The 12,067-nt window shown below is 37.4% G+C and overlaps 5 protein-coding genes across 5 annotated transcripts; 4 read left to right on the forward strand and 1 right to left on the reverse strand.

Moving 5' to 3' along the window:
• Positions 1-48: 48 nt before the first annotated feature.
• On the reverse strand, positions 49-398 carry EV154DRAFT_557701 (uncharacterized protein; the record flags this gene model as incomplete). Its single annotated transcript, XM_051605450.1, has 2 exons — positions 49-240; positions 297-398. 2 exons carry the CDS (start codon positions 396-398, stop codon positions 49-51), a joined length of 294 nt encoding a protein of 97 aa, XP_051463811.1.
• Positions 399-998: 600 nt separating this feature from the next.
• EV154DRAFT_475713 (uncharacterized protein) lies at positions 999-1,369 on the forward strand (the record flags this gene model as incomplete). The annotated part of the gene is made up of 2 exons (XM_051597995.1): positions 999-1,118; positions 1,145-1,369. The coding sequence occupies 2 exons, from the start codon at positions 999-1,001 to the stop codon at positions 1,367-1,369; spliced, it is 345 nt and encodes a 114-aa protein (XP_051463812.1).
• Positions 1,370-4,241: 2,872 nt separating this feature from the next.
• Positions 4,242-10,465, forward strand: EV154DRAFT_433664 (Golgi CORVET complex core vacuolar protein 8-domain-containing protein). The gene is made up of 7 exons (XM_051596741.1): positions 4,242-4,676; positions 4,733-5,133; positions 5,197-5,297; positions 5,370-5,769; positions 5,835-6,391; positions 6,448-6,873; positions 6,942-10,465. Exons 1-7 carry the CDS (start codon positions 4,366-4,368, stop codon positions 10,365-10,367), a joined length of 5,622 nt encoding a protein of 1,873 aa, XP_051463813.1. The 5' UTR covers positions 4,242-4,365; the 3' UTR covers positions 10,368-10,465.
• A 137-nt stretch (positions 10,466-10,602) lies between these two features.
• On the forward strand, positions 10,603-10,833 carry EV154DRAFT_409874 (uncharacterized protein; the record flags this gene model as incomplete). Its single annotated transcript, XM_051595367.1, has 1 exon — positions 10,603-10,833. One exon carries the CDS (start codon positions 10,603-10,605, stop codon positions 10,831-10,833), a length of 231 nt encoding a protein of 76 aa, XP_051463814.1.
• Positions 10,834-10,900: 67 nt separating this feature from the next.
• On the forward strand, positions 10,901-11,071 carry EV154DRAFT_393305 (uncharacterized protein; the record flags this gene model as incomplete). The annotated part of the gene is made up of 1 exon (XM_051595138.1): positions 10,901-11,071. A coding segment is annotated over one exon (171 nt), but the record flags the coding sequence as incomplete, so codon positions are not given.
• Positions 11,072-12,067: the final 996 nt, after the last annotated feature.

A 12,067-nucleotide genomic window follows, 5' to 3' on the forward strand; every position in this document is an offset into this window, starting at 1 on the left:
AAAAAGTTGAGGCTCTCAAGCAAAACAAGTGGTTCTGTCAATCCTCGCTTACAGTCGCCTCCCAAAAGAGCACATGCGTTCCATAGCACTTTTGTTTTCAGCAACAATCGAACAGCGTGAGCTTTCGTCCTTAGGTACTTCCATGATATTATTGATCGTGCTATTCTTGTAGTGAGAAGCATGGCCCTTGTACGTTATGTTGTTTACAATTTTGTGGATCTCCTTATCTTTGGCCTTTCCCTGTTCAAAACGTTAGCACTTTTGCATTTATATGCAGAATATTGATTTGTATTCACCTTTGAAGACTTTTTGAAGACTTGAATTTGGGATTTGACGTCATCGTGGACCAAGCTACTTTTCTTGATGATTTCCAAGTTATCGTTATATTCCTTTTGCATCTTGTTGAACTTCTCATTGAACGGATTTAGTCTTTTTTTTCATTCATAGTATTGTGGGAAGGACCAATCAGGAAATGGATTTTTCTTGAAATAACGATCAACTTCAAGCTCTTCTGGTACAAAGTAAGTGTTTAAAGACATGTGGCATAATATGTTTGTGTGAACAAATTCAAATCCCCACGAGAGGAATGAAAAATAAGTGTAATCAAGAGGAGTGAAAATAAGTGTAGTCAAGAGGAGTGAAAATAGATGTTATCAAGAGCAGTGAAAATAAGTGTAGTCAAGAGGAATGAAAAATAAGTGTAATCAAGAGGAATGAAAAATAAGTGTAATCAAGAGGTGTAGAAATAAGTGTAGTCAAGAGGAGTAGAAATAAGTGTAGTCAAGAGCAGTGAAAATAAATGTTATCAAGAGGAGTGAAAAAAAAAAAAAAAAAAAAAAAAATACGCGTCTTTTTGTCATGCAATTCTCGCCAATCATTTTTGTGGAAAAATGCCAATTTCCATAAGTTTGACTGGATGTCCTTAACTGCTTTTGTAAAAGTATTATTCACTATTTTTATAAATGGCGAGCTCCAGTTTGTAGGAACTATTTAAACGGATGGGGGTACGTGTTACTGTGATCAAGAAAAGAATGGATCGTGAAAGCAGATACACTGCTCGTTTTGCTGTTTTGGTTGAACAAACTCAGTACATTTCACAAGATATGTTGATTTCACTTGTTAATAAGTTTTTGTTTGTTTTAAGGACAGAGGCACAAGTCCAAATTGTAGAACCATGACTAATAACACAAATAATATTGTTCCTCGTCTATGGAATCATGATATGACTACTTTCTTAAACATGTTTAATATTGTTCGTTCACTTCGTGCTGGAAACGGCATTCCCCCCCCCAAGATTTCGACGTGGAGAAGAGCAAGGACCCAAAATGACCAAGCAAACATTAGAAATGTTCGTCAACGTCGTAACTAGAATTTTCCAGGCCTATTATCGCAGGTCAAACATAGATACACTTAACTAAGTGAGTGGTAAGCTCAATTTTTTTACGACTTTTAAACCAATCTTTTCCCGGAAAATGAACGTATTCTGATATTTTCTAATAATAGTGTAATTATCTGATGAAACATATAAAAACATGTACGCTTGACATAATCCGAAAGAACAATTAGCTAACCGAAATAAAGCCGTCCCAACCTGGATATTAATTGGAATGGTATTGTGAGCAATGACACTGAAATCTTTGTGTGCTGACAGTTGGTTTCTTGGCTCATTCTGGCTTCTCAAACATCATACAGACCTCCGATGTTGTCGAAAGAGATGTTAACAGGAGTCAAAACATATTTTACTTTACATTTCTTTTAGTTCTACACGATTATTACAGTAACACACACTTGCAACTATCAGTGTTAACCTCTGAATCCAACAAGAGGGACATAGCACAGTGTTCCATTTACTGTTGAGGGACCATTTTAATACGGCGTGCTCTCTGCTTAAAACACTGTGTAGACTATCAACCAAACGTAATAAACTCTATCACAGCTACAAATCATTATCAGTAGTATTACTACTAGTCTTTTATACTTGAGTCTCAGAAAGAAGACCCCTTTTCTTTTGTTATTGTTGTGGTAAATGCTATCAGCATGCATTTGTTAATAAAAATGAGGAGATTTCATATTAAAGGGCAAAACGCCTACAATAATTTGGGATTAAAACTAAGAAGACATCTTGAAGTCCCCATCATATAGTGTTAACTAGCCGTATGCTTGATATTTGCCATGTGCCACAGAAATTAGTACGCAACTTTTCAAGTATAAAAAGATGTGCTTTAACAAATATCTGTCACGTTCTAGCAGAAAATAACTATATATTATTAACAGACCTTCATAGATTTTTTTTTCAATGATATACTGTCAAAAATAAAAAGGAAGAAGAACGGATTGTGAGAAAGGATTTTATCTATAAACGAAAACAGGTCTCTTGGGGACAGCCAAATTTTCTTAGGGACAGCCATTTTTCTTAGGGACAGTCATGGTGCGCGTAGTCGTAATGCTGGGTCAATATATCTTGATAACTTAAAAAAGATACAGCCAGCATAGTGTAAACCAGTATATGTGTGTTATAGCTTACCTTCAACTTCTCGTTTGAACTTTACCTTAATATTTCTGCGTAAGATTAAGATCAAACGAGCTTAAAGGCGAAGGAGTGATGGTAGAATTATCAAACCAAGTGCAAATCATTCAATATTCATTTATTTGTAATTATCATGTTGTTTTCGATTATATTGTCTTGTTTCCAAATCTAAAGGATAGCCAAATCACAGATCGCACGTTATGACTACGTGCACTTTGGCTGTCCCTAAGGAAAAAATGGCTGTCCCTAAGAAAAGCGAAACGAAAACTGGGTGTATATAAATATAAGATACTTGTTTATTTTTTAAAAAGGAATAGTTAGCTGCACTTTTTTTTTTTGCAGATATTGGTTAAGTCCGTCTTGTGAAATATATGTAACTCATGCTACAAGTATAAATTGTTCGTTTGTGGTTTGTTTATTTATATTATATACTGATAGTCAAAACAAATCAAAGCGTTATGAAACCTAAAAAGTAACTTATATTAAAAAAGGACGTACAACCAGGAAGAATATGTGGTGTCCGGATGACTTCCAAAGCGCAAAACAGAATTAACTTTGGAAATTTGATTTTCCGAGTTAATCTAATGTAAAACTCCATTTTATCGACTACATTATACGATAAAAATGATATTTGAATACATCAAGACATCGGTAGTCAAGGTAGTTTAACTATGCTCAACGATCTTTCTTTTATTCGTACTAAAACACATTATTTTTGTATGTACATTAGCAGCTCACTCCAGCTACTTTTGAAAATGACAATTTTTGTCAAATTGAGTGAACGTAAAAAGATATAAATGATTGAACATTGTAAAGGCTAACACATAGTGATGTATTATTAAAGAAGAATTCACGGTTTTGCTATTATCAGAGATCAGTTGATAGCACCACTGATATCCTTGTCTACTTTTTGAACAATATGTTCATGATGGATGACTCAGAGTATGCTTATTAGGTTCTAATTTGATCACTCCGTTTCCGAAAAGCTAATGTCTTTTTGGACAATTGCAAACATTCATCTAAGCATGTGTATTCGTTGACAAAAACATCTATTTAATGAGAATTTGATGTGTTGGTGAATCACTGGAGTTTTACCGACGAATACATCTATATGTTTGACCATCTGAAAAGTCAACGAGATGATTACGGGGTGTTGTATTTCACCCTTCGTAATGCATCAGGTTTATTGACAACCTCCTTGTGAAATAAACCTACTCAGTCAAGTAAGGGTTAAGTAACAGAGGATTTGAATAGTAGAATCCAAAAAGAAGTCTTCGACTTTATTAGAATGTGTCGCATTACTGTAACTTTGCTCAACACTCTGTTGACAATTTCCCCTTTTATAAATGAAAAAAATTTTATTATGTGTCTCATAAAAAAAACGGAGCATAAACGAGTGTTAACTGAGGCAAAAATGTGGGTAGTTTACAAAAAAAGAACTTTTCACCCGTCAAAAAGCGTTGAAAAACCAAATAAAAATCGGAGACAGGAGAGAATTCAGTTCTTTGGGAACTTTTGGGGTTGGAGACGCTGAACACAATTTCATAACGTTTAAAAGTCCAGTTGTCACACAGAAACGCATAAAGTTAAAAGGGCGACGATGAAGCTCAAAAGAGAGGTGAACGTGGTCATGTGTGGCAGAGTGCTCCGAGTGATTGAGAGAGAAAAAGGGTGCAGCAACACTAAGTTGCATTTGTTTGTATCTTTTTTAGAAACGCACCCTTTTTTTTTCTTTTCTTTTTTGTTTAACTCCTTCTCTTTCCCTCCTTTTCTCTCTTTCTCTTAATAGATACAAATAACAGAAAAAACGTCGTCTTGTGTGATACATATTATACATTATGGACCCAAATCATGATAAAAAAAAACTTAATCTGGGACTTCCCGAAATGCAACCCAGCATTAGCACAAACACGGTCAAGTTTCGTAGAGATTATGATGCTTTACTCAAGGAAGTACTTGAAGAAAGCTCAGAAGACGAAGAAGAGTTGTTGAACCATATCGATATCGATTTGAATGCAGCTACAGCAGAATTACCTGATGACTTGAGAGCGGCTTTAGAGGATCGTTCACTTGCAGACAAATATCTAGCCAATTTAAAGACCTTTATGAGCCACAGAAGATCTCATTCCATTAGCTCCGATTTTTCCATGTAAAGTAAAAGAGACATTGCAAACATCTTTATACTCATCCTTATTTGTTGTTTAGACCCAATACCCCACTGCAATCCTCGTTTTCAAACCAGCCTTTACTTTCACCTAAACCTTTTGATCGCATACAACCTGATCCACTTTCGAAAGTGCTCGATGCTGTTCCTTACCAAACTCGCCTTATCAACGGCGTCCCTTCTCTAACTGTCTTGGAACAAAAATTTAACTCGCTACGAATCCCTGAATTGGATTTACCCGTAGCTTCCGATACCACCATTCAAACCAGACTGAACGGACTTTATAAAATCAGAGAAGACTTACATATTCATTTGAACGGTGGACCGTTGGTGAACATTGTAGCTCAGAATAATATTGGGGAAAAAAAGAAGCAAAAAGTCCTACAATTTTTGGATGAAATTAACCAAGAAATTGGCTTGTACGAAGAGTTTGTTAAAAAAGGTAACAACTGAAAAGCATATATATGCAGAAACCTTAATTCTAATAGAAAAACAAAACAAAAAGCAAACTATCTTAGTTTGGAGAGTATTTTAAACGAGTCAGATAATTCAGATGAAGATGAATCCTCTGATACATTTGATGTAGATTCAAGTATACTCCATTTCGTAAGAAAGATATGAAGCTTACACACGTATACACTTTTTTGTAACCTTCTTTTTATTTTATTTTATGAATAGGATTCCTCTTCAGAAATGTCCAAAACTTCACCTGGAACACCATCATTTTTATCTAGTACACCGCCTCATCGCTCAATTTCACTATTAGCATCTCCTGTCAGCAGTCATAGCCTCCGAAAACGATTGGAATCGTCCTCCGTCTCCCACAACTCATCTTCAGATTTTGCCTCGTTGAATGAAGTGCAAAGCAAAGAGAATGTTGAGCCTTGGGAAGCATTTAAATGGACGCCGCTCAAAAAGATTTCGGATCAGTTATATTCAGATGCTATCAAAGGGGAAAGTGGACTGATTTCTGTCATGGTGGTGAGTGGAGTGATCGCGATTGGTACAACACGTAGTTTAGTCTTTGTTTATGACTATTCACAAAATTTGAAATGTATTCTCGGTGACAGCACCCGTGGTAAAGAAAAAAAATAACTCCTCTTCTATATGACTAGCAACTTTTACTGACAAAAACAATAATAGCTATTGAGCTAGGATCAGTCACATCGCTAGCCGTTTCTGCAGATCATACAACCATTGCATGTGGGCATTCGCAAGGATATATTGTCATTTGGGATATCCGTAAACCGGCTTCTCCTTTACGCACTATCAATCCTATCTCTGTCAATCAAGTGATTGGCACACTCTCTAATCCTCACCAAAATGTAAGTAGATCCGAAGGACATGTCAAGGGCACTTCAGTGCTACATGTGGGATTTGTAGGTGTTAAGAAATCCGACCTTGTCTCGGCTGATGACCAGGGTATGGCTTTCCATCATTTATTATATACAATCATTATGGTGAATGGAGTAGCCACCACTCGTATCTTAGGAAGGTATCAAAACTTGTCTTTATTTCCTGAAGTGGAACGTGCACAACATGTGGCAGCTTCGGCAAGATTGAGACTTCATCTACCTACAAGTACACCGATAAAACAACGAAGACCGAATACGGTATTTGCGATGCAACCCATGCCTTTAGGCCAAATACCCCATCCGACCGAAAACTTTGGTCTTGTTGCATTGTTAACTCCCTATAAGGTTAGTAGATTTAAATTTTGGTTATAAAATCATTTTTTAAACTTTTTTTTGAATAGATGATTATAGTAGGTATCAAGCCTTCGCTTCAAACACTGTACAAATTCCTGAAACCGAAAGCGGTCAAACACCCCGACCACAGGATTCATGCAGAGGAAGATAGATCCAAGGCGAATATTGAGCCTTTATCAGGATGTTTGGCTTGGTTGCCCGTGATCAAATTAGGGCCCAACACTACAAGCAAAGATCAAAACTTACCGTCCGATCCCATGCTTGCATTTGCTTGGGGAGATCATCTTTTCATCCTACGTGTCAGTGTAGATAACGACACTCCCAAAATTGTTGTTAATAACGGTAGATCAAGGACTCCTCCTCCACCACCTGCCCCTAAACCAGCAAAAAAGGGGGTTCATTTGGAGTTTGTCAAGATTGGTGAATACAAGTGTAAGGATGCTATCGTTGGTATTCAATGGATCAATCGACAGGTAAAAAAAAGCCTGCAATAAATTATGTGAAGAAGACGTCAACAGATTAATCATAAATTTACTGATAGATCTTGGTCTTATTTACACCAAACGAAGAAATGATATTATTCGATCCTAAAAATATGTGTGAAACGCAACACACCAGCATCCGCACCAAACAACTTGTTTATCACGATTGGTTTAACGCACCTTTAAAGGATTTGGTAGTGGACGCTGCGAAAGAAACCGTTAAATCACCTGAAAACGCCACCGTGCTGAAATCTGTCGAAATGGCCTATTTTGGTTCCATCAAGAGCTATAAAGGAAAATTGTTCCTGTTAGGTATCAAGCAGATATATGTCGGTACGTTGTTATCTTGGGCAGATCGTATCCTTGCTCTTGTGCAGGCTGGAGATTTTCTGGAAAGTATCGCTTTAGCAACATCGTTTTATGACGGTATTGGCATTCAGACAGTGATTGGATTGCCTGAAGAAGAATTAGCCAGAAAGAATCTTGTGGGAGAAAAACTGATGGATTTGTTGGTGGCTTCTTTGAACTATGCATTTTCGTCTAAACGAACCTATGAAGGTATGGCAGATGAAATTGGCGGAGGAGAAACAATCCTATTCCACGATTTAGCTCAAGGATGCGTAAAGGCCTGTTTGAGTATGGATAATATGGAGTTCTTGTTTGATACTGTTTATGATCGATTTGCAGAAAATAATGTCAAGGGTGTCTTTTTGGAGGTATTGGAACCCTTTATTGTAGATGATGAGATACCAGATGTGCCGCCGTCAATTATGAAGGATTTAGTGGACCACTATAGTAAAAAACGGTTATTGGATGAATTGGAGCAAGTCATTTGGCATGTCAACCCGAATAATTTGGATATCGATCAAATCGTGAGCATGTGTCATCGTGAGGGTATGTATGAAGCTATGATGTATGTTTGGAACAAGAGTATGCACGACTATGTGAGTCCCGTAGTAGAAATGCTCAAGGTGATTCGTTCTGTACTTCGTCATGAAGGCGATGGGAATAGTCAGCACAATATGCACGCGCGACAAAATGCTGAAAAATTGTTTGACTATCTAAAGTTGATTTTAACAGGAAAATCATTTCCTGAAGGCTCTACCATGCTTGCTTCAGATGAAGCCAGTGACGCACGTAGTGCAGTGTACTCATTTGTGTTCTCTGGTCGATGTGTGGTATGGCCCCCTGTAGGTGGAAGATTGGTTTTAACAGCAGACGATGAAGAAGGTGTTTCGGAACCTACATATCCCTACTTGCGACTCTTGCTTCGATTTAGCACCAAAAAGTTTTTAGAAGCATTGGAAGTGGCATTTGAAGATCCTTGGTTGAACGGTGGTGAAGATATCTTGAGTTCTAAATTCGAAGATGAGGTACCCGGTAAAGTGATTTCTCGACAAATCATTGTCAACACCTTGTTAGATGTTATGGGCGGTGGTCTCACAGGAAATGGCTTACCTCTACCTCCTCCCAGACCGAAGCAATCAATTTCGGCTTCTACTGTCACTTCATTTAGTACGAATCGACCTAATTTACACATCAATGTACCTTCTTCATCCATGGGTAGCGAATATTCATCACTTGCCTATGATTACGTTTCCAACGAAAATATCATTTTACTATATATGTTTATCGCATCCAACCTTCACATGTACACTACATTCATTTTGTTGCCACCTAAAACGTTACACAAAGTCCTTGTCAGATTAGCTGAAGATCATGACCCGAATACCCGGATTGAACGCGAAAAAGCAGTACAGAATTTGCTGATGGTTTACACACCTACCAACGAGGAGCAGATCGTCAGTTTGTATGAAGAAGCTGGATTTTGGAAAGTGCTGGAGCAAGTGTATCGCCGTGATAAAAAATACGGTAAACTAGTTGAGGCCTATCTCAAGGACGATGATCGGCGCGAAATGGTTTTTGAATGCGTTGAAAAGCTATTGAGTTCAAACGATTTAAATGATCGACAAAAGAGCGAAGTACAACGTGTTTTCATGATTCGTATCTCTCAATTTGTCGAGATTGATGGTCAAAAAGCCGCGTTTATTGTGGAAAATTTTCTGGGTGGAGATCATGCTGACGCTATAAGACGATTGGAAGAGGATCAAGAATTTGACGACGATGAGCATCATGTGACCTCGGACAAACGCCTCTTCTCGTATTTAAGAGGTCTTTTGGAACCATACGAGGAAAATGAGTTGATTGATACAAATGAGGTACAGCAAGGCTTGATTCGTGAAGCACATGTTCCTCATGTAGACGGTGCAATTCAGGAGCGCTACATCGAATTGATGTGTCGATTCGATCCTTCTGGTGTGTTTAATTATTTCAATACCAAGTTAAATGATGATATTTCGCTGGAAAACGTCAAAAAAAGTTGCGAAGAGTATGGTGTGATGGATGCAGTTGTCTGGATTATGGAAAAAAGTGGTGATACCCAGGGAGCACTTGAAAAGATGTTAGAAGTAGCCAAATCCAAGAATGCTTGTATTCTTCATATTTTGAAAGAACATAGGTTATCTGAATTTGGTTGGACTTTTGAAGAACAAAGTACAATACATAGCTGTTTGATTGGATTAAACGGTGTTTTACGTGTGGGAACCAGATTATGTGAGAGCAGTAGTCGATCTAGTGCTGCTATTTATCACTCAACTGAATTAGAGGACGATGTTAATTTGCCCGAGCTGAGTCGCGGTGAAGATAGCTCTTTAGGTGATGAATCACACCACGAAGAAGAAGAAATAATCCCCAATGATTTAGTAGAAACATTATGGTTCCGATTATTAGATGCATACGTGGAAGGCTCTATTGAAATGTATAATATGCTAGGAAACGAACACGACAAAAAACTGGCAGCACCATCTGAAATTTATCAACGCATTACTACGTCCTTTAAAACATTTGTACAATCTATTCTAACATCGTTACTACTGTCAACCTCACCGCAGGTCTCGCTCCCCAGACTGCTGAAACGGTTGATTAAATCACAGACACGTGGAGAAACCACATTTGCGGATTTCCGTGATATATTTTTGAGCATGCTGGATACCTATAAATATGAAGGTCAACTACTGGAGATGACCAATCGATTATTTGATCGTGATTTACATGTAAGCTTACAAGATCTGGTGCGTAAAAATAATAAAGGATGGCGACCTGGTAGGGCCGTGTGTGAGATCTGTGGTGTCAACATATTGGATCTTTCTTTACTGCAACCATCACTCGCTTGGGGCTTTGAAGATGATGAAGAAATAGGCAAAGAGTCTATGGATGGGGAACCAGCGCCACCCAAGAATTATATGGTATTTAAATGTGGCCATGGATTCCACACCGATTGTTTAGAGCGACAACTGGGCACGGTCAAAGATTGCGCAGTGTGTCAACACGGTAATCCTCAGGCACAAACTGTGGTTGCACCGCTTCCTGCTGTAGATATAGCGCCTAAGAGCAATAATAACAAGGGCAAAGAAAAGGCCACTTGATTACGCTAATACCCCTCTTCTTCTTATTTAACTATCGTAGCTTTCATCTATTTTTATTTTGAAAAATTATAAATTAAATTATTTTGATCATTACAGTGCGTACAGCCCCAAAATGGCAGATTTTAATATTTAAATGAGCAACACACACAGATTTTTTATTGATGACGGTTAAGACGACGGTGACAAAAAGTACAAAAAGTACACACCCGAGCAAGTGCCCATGTTCATATAGATAATGCAAGACGATGAAGGTACTACTGTACCTAAAGCGGCAGTACTTTGTAACATTTCTCGACAGAGTGCTTACAGGTTGCTCAAAGAATCCAATAACAGCAACGGTAATGTATTGCCTGGTTTTGCTCCAAAAGCCATGAACAGAGGTACGAAGCATAACTTATTTTTGATTCATTACCTCGATAACCACAAGTCTGTAACACTTGTATTGGCCAGCGATTTCTTGACTTAAAAGATATTTCTATCCCTTCTCTTTGGAAACATGTAACAGTTGACTGTACTTTTTTTTTTTTTTTTGAAAAAAAGCATCTTCATACAATAGAGAAAGGGACGCTGAACGAACACTTCGGCTCAATCACAAGATGGTAAGTAAATGGAAGAAGATTGGCGTCTATTTTAGAGAGAATTGCATATTTGAAGATGAAGCAGGCCTTAATACGCATATGATAAGAGGACGAGCCTGGTCCAAAGTAGGAGAGTCAGCATATGTTATTGTTTATATACAAAGTCGGAAAAAAATGAGCTAATGGCTTTGTAAACAATATAAGAAAGTAAGCAAAAGACTTAGTAAACCTTTACTTGACTCTAAGTTAATATTTGATGGGTATGTCAATAGACATATATTGGTGTTTATAAAAAGGATTGGAGCGAAGATAATGGCAAATTTTACCCTGAAAGGTGTGCAGTGCATTTACTGGGGAAACATACACAACGTTTAAATTTGAACAAAAAACTACAGCACTCTAAATTGACCTTTCCGCTTATTAGTTAACAATATTAAACAACGATTGCCAGTAAGGTTATATAAGTGTGATCCTTGACATGCACACCAGTTCTTTAGCTTGTATGAGGTGGAGTACCTTAAAAAATTGTATGAGTAGTAAAACTAGACATCAATAACTAACATGTTCCGAGTGGCAACACAATATCTCTGAATGTTCAGCGAAAAATTCTGTAGCACCAGACAATCCACAAGCAAAATATTTCAATCGAGCTTGAGATGCTGGCTTTTTATTCCCGTTAACTGATTCCATATGTTAATTTTATTAAAGCGCGGTTTTCAAAAAAAATGGCCAGTTTTCATAAAGCAGATGATTTTCTTGGAATTCGGGATTGAGTGATAGTAATAAAAAAAGAGCTGTTTATTAGGCAGCTGGATTGAAATTGACCAAGGCATTGGTTTTTGTACCAAAATTCTTAATGTAACCATACCAACGTCTTAATCCAGAGTTGGCAAGTAGAAATAAATAAAAGTGGGGTCATTGTCTGAACACATACTCCAGCTCAATATGTATTATAGCGGTGATATTTATATTATGTATCAAAAGGGTATATGAAAAAGTATTGCATTAAAATTTATTAATATAGGGGACTTTTTTAACTGACAACCTGTCTTTCAAAATATCGACTTCCCCGCTTTATAAAAAATATAGCTTCGTGGGAAATTTTTCCCCAGAAAAAGGAGC

Source organism: Mucor mucedo (assembly GCF_025094135.1).
Source record: "Mucor mucedo strain NRRL 3635 chromosome Unknown EV154scaffold_1, whole genome shotgun sequence".
NCBI lineage: Eukaryota > Fungi > Mucoromycota > Mucoromycetes > Mucorales > Mucoraceae > Mucor > Mucor mucedo.

Excerpts from the sequence above, each read along its gene's own strand:
- EV154DRAFT_433664 (XM_051596741.1), top strand. The coding sequence starts at position 4,366 with ATGGACCCAAATCATGATAAAAAAAAACTTAATCTGGGACTTCCCGAA. Across the intron at positions 5,770-5,834 it reads TCTCGGTGACAGCACCCGTG|CTATTGAGCTAGGATCAGTC; the intron begins GTAAAGAAAAAA and ends AAACAATAATAG. Across the intron at positions 6,874-6,941 it reads TTCAATGGATCAATCGACAG|ATCTTGGTCTTATTTACACC; the intron begins GTAAAAAAAAGC and ends ATTTACTGATAG.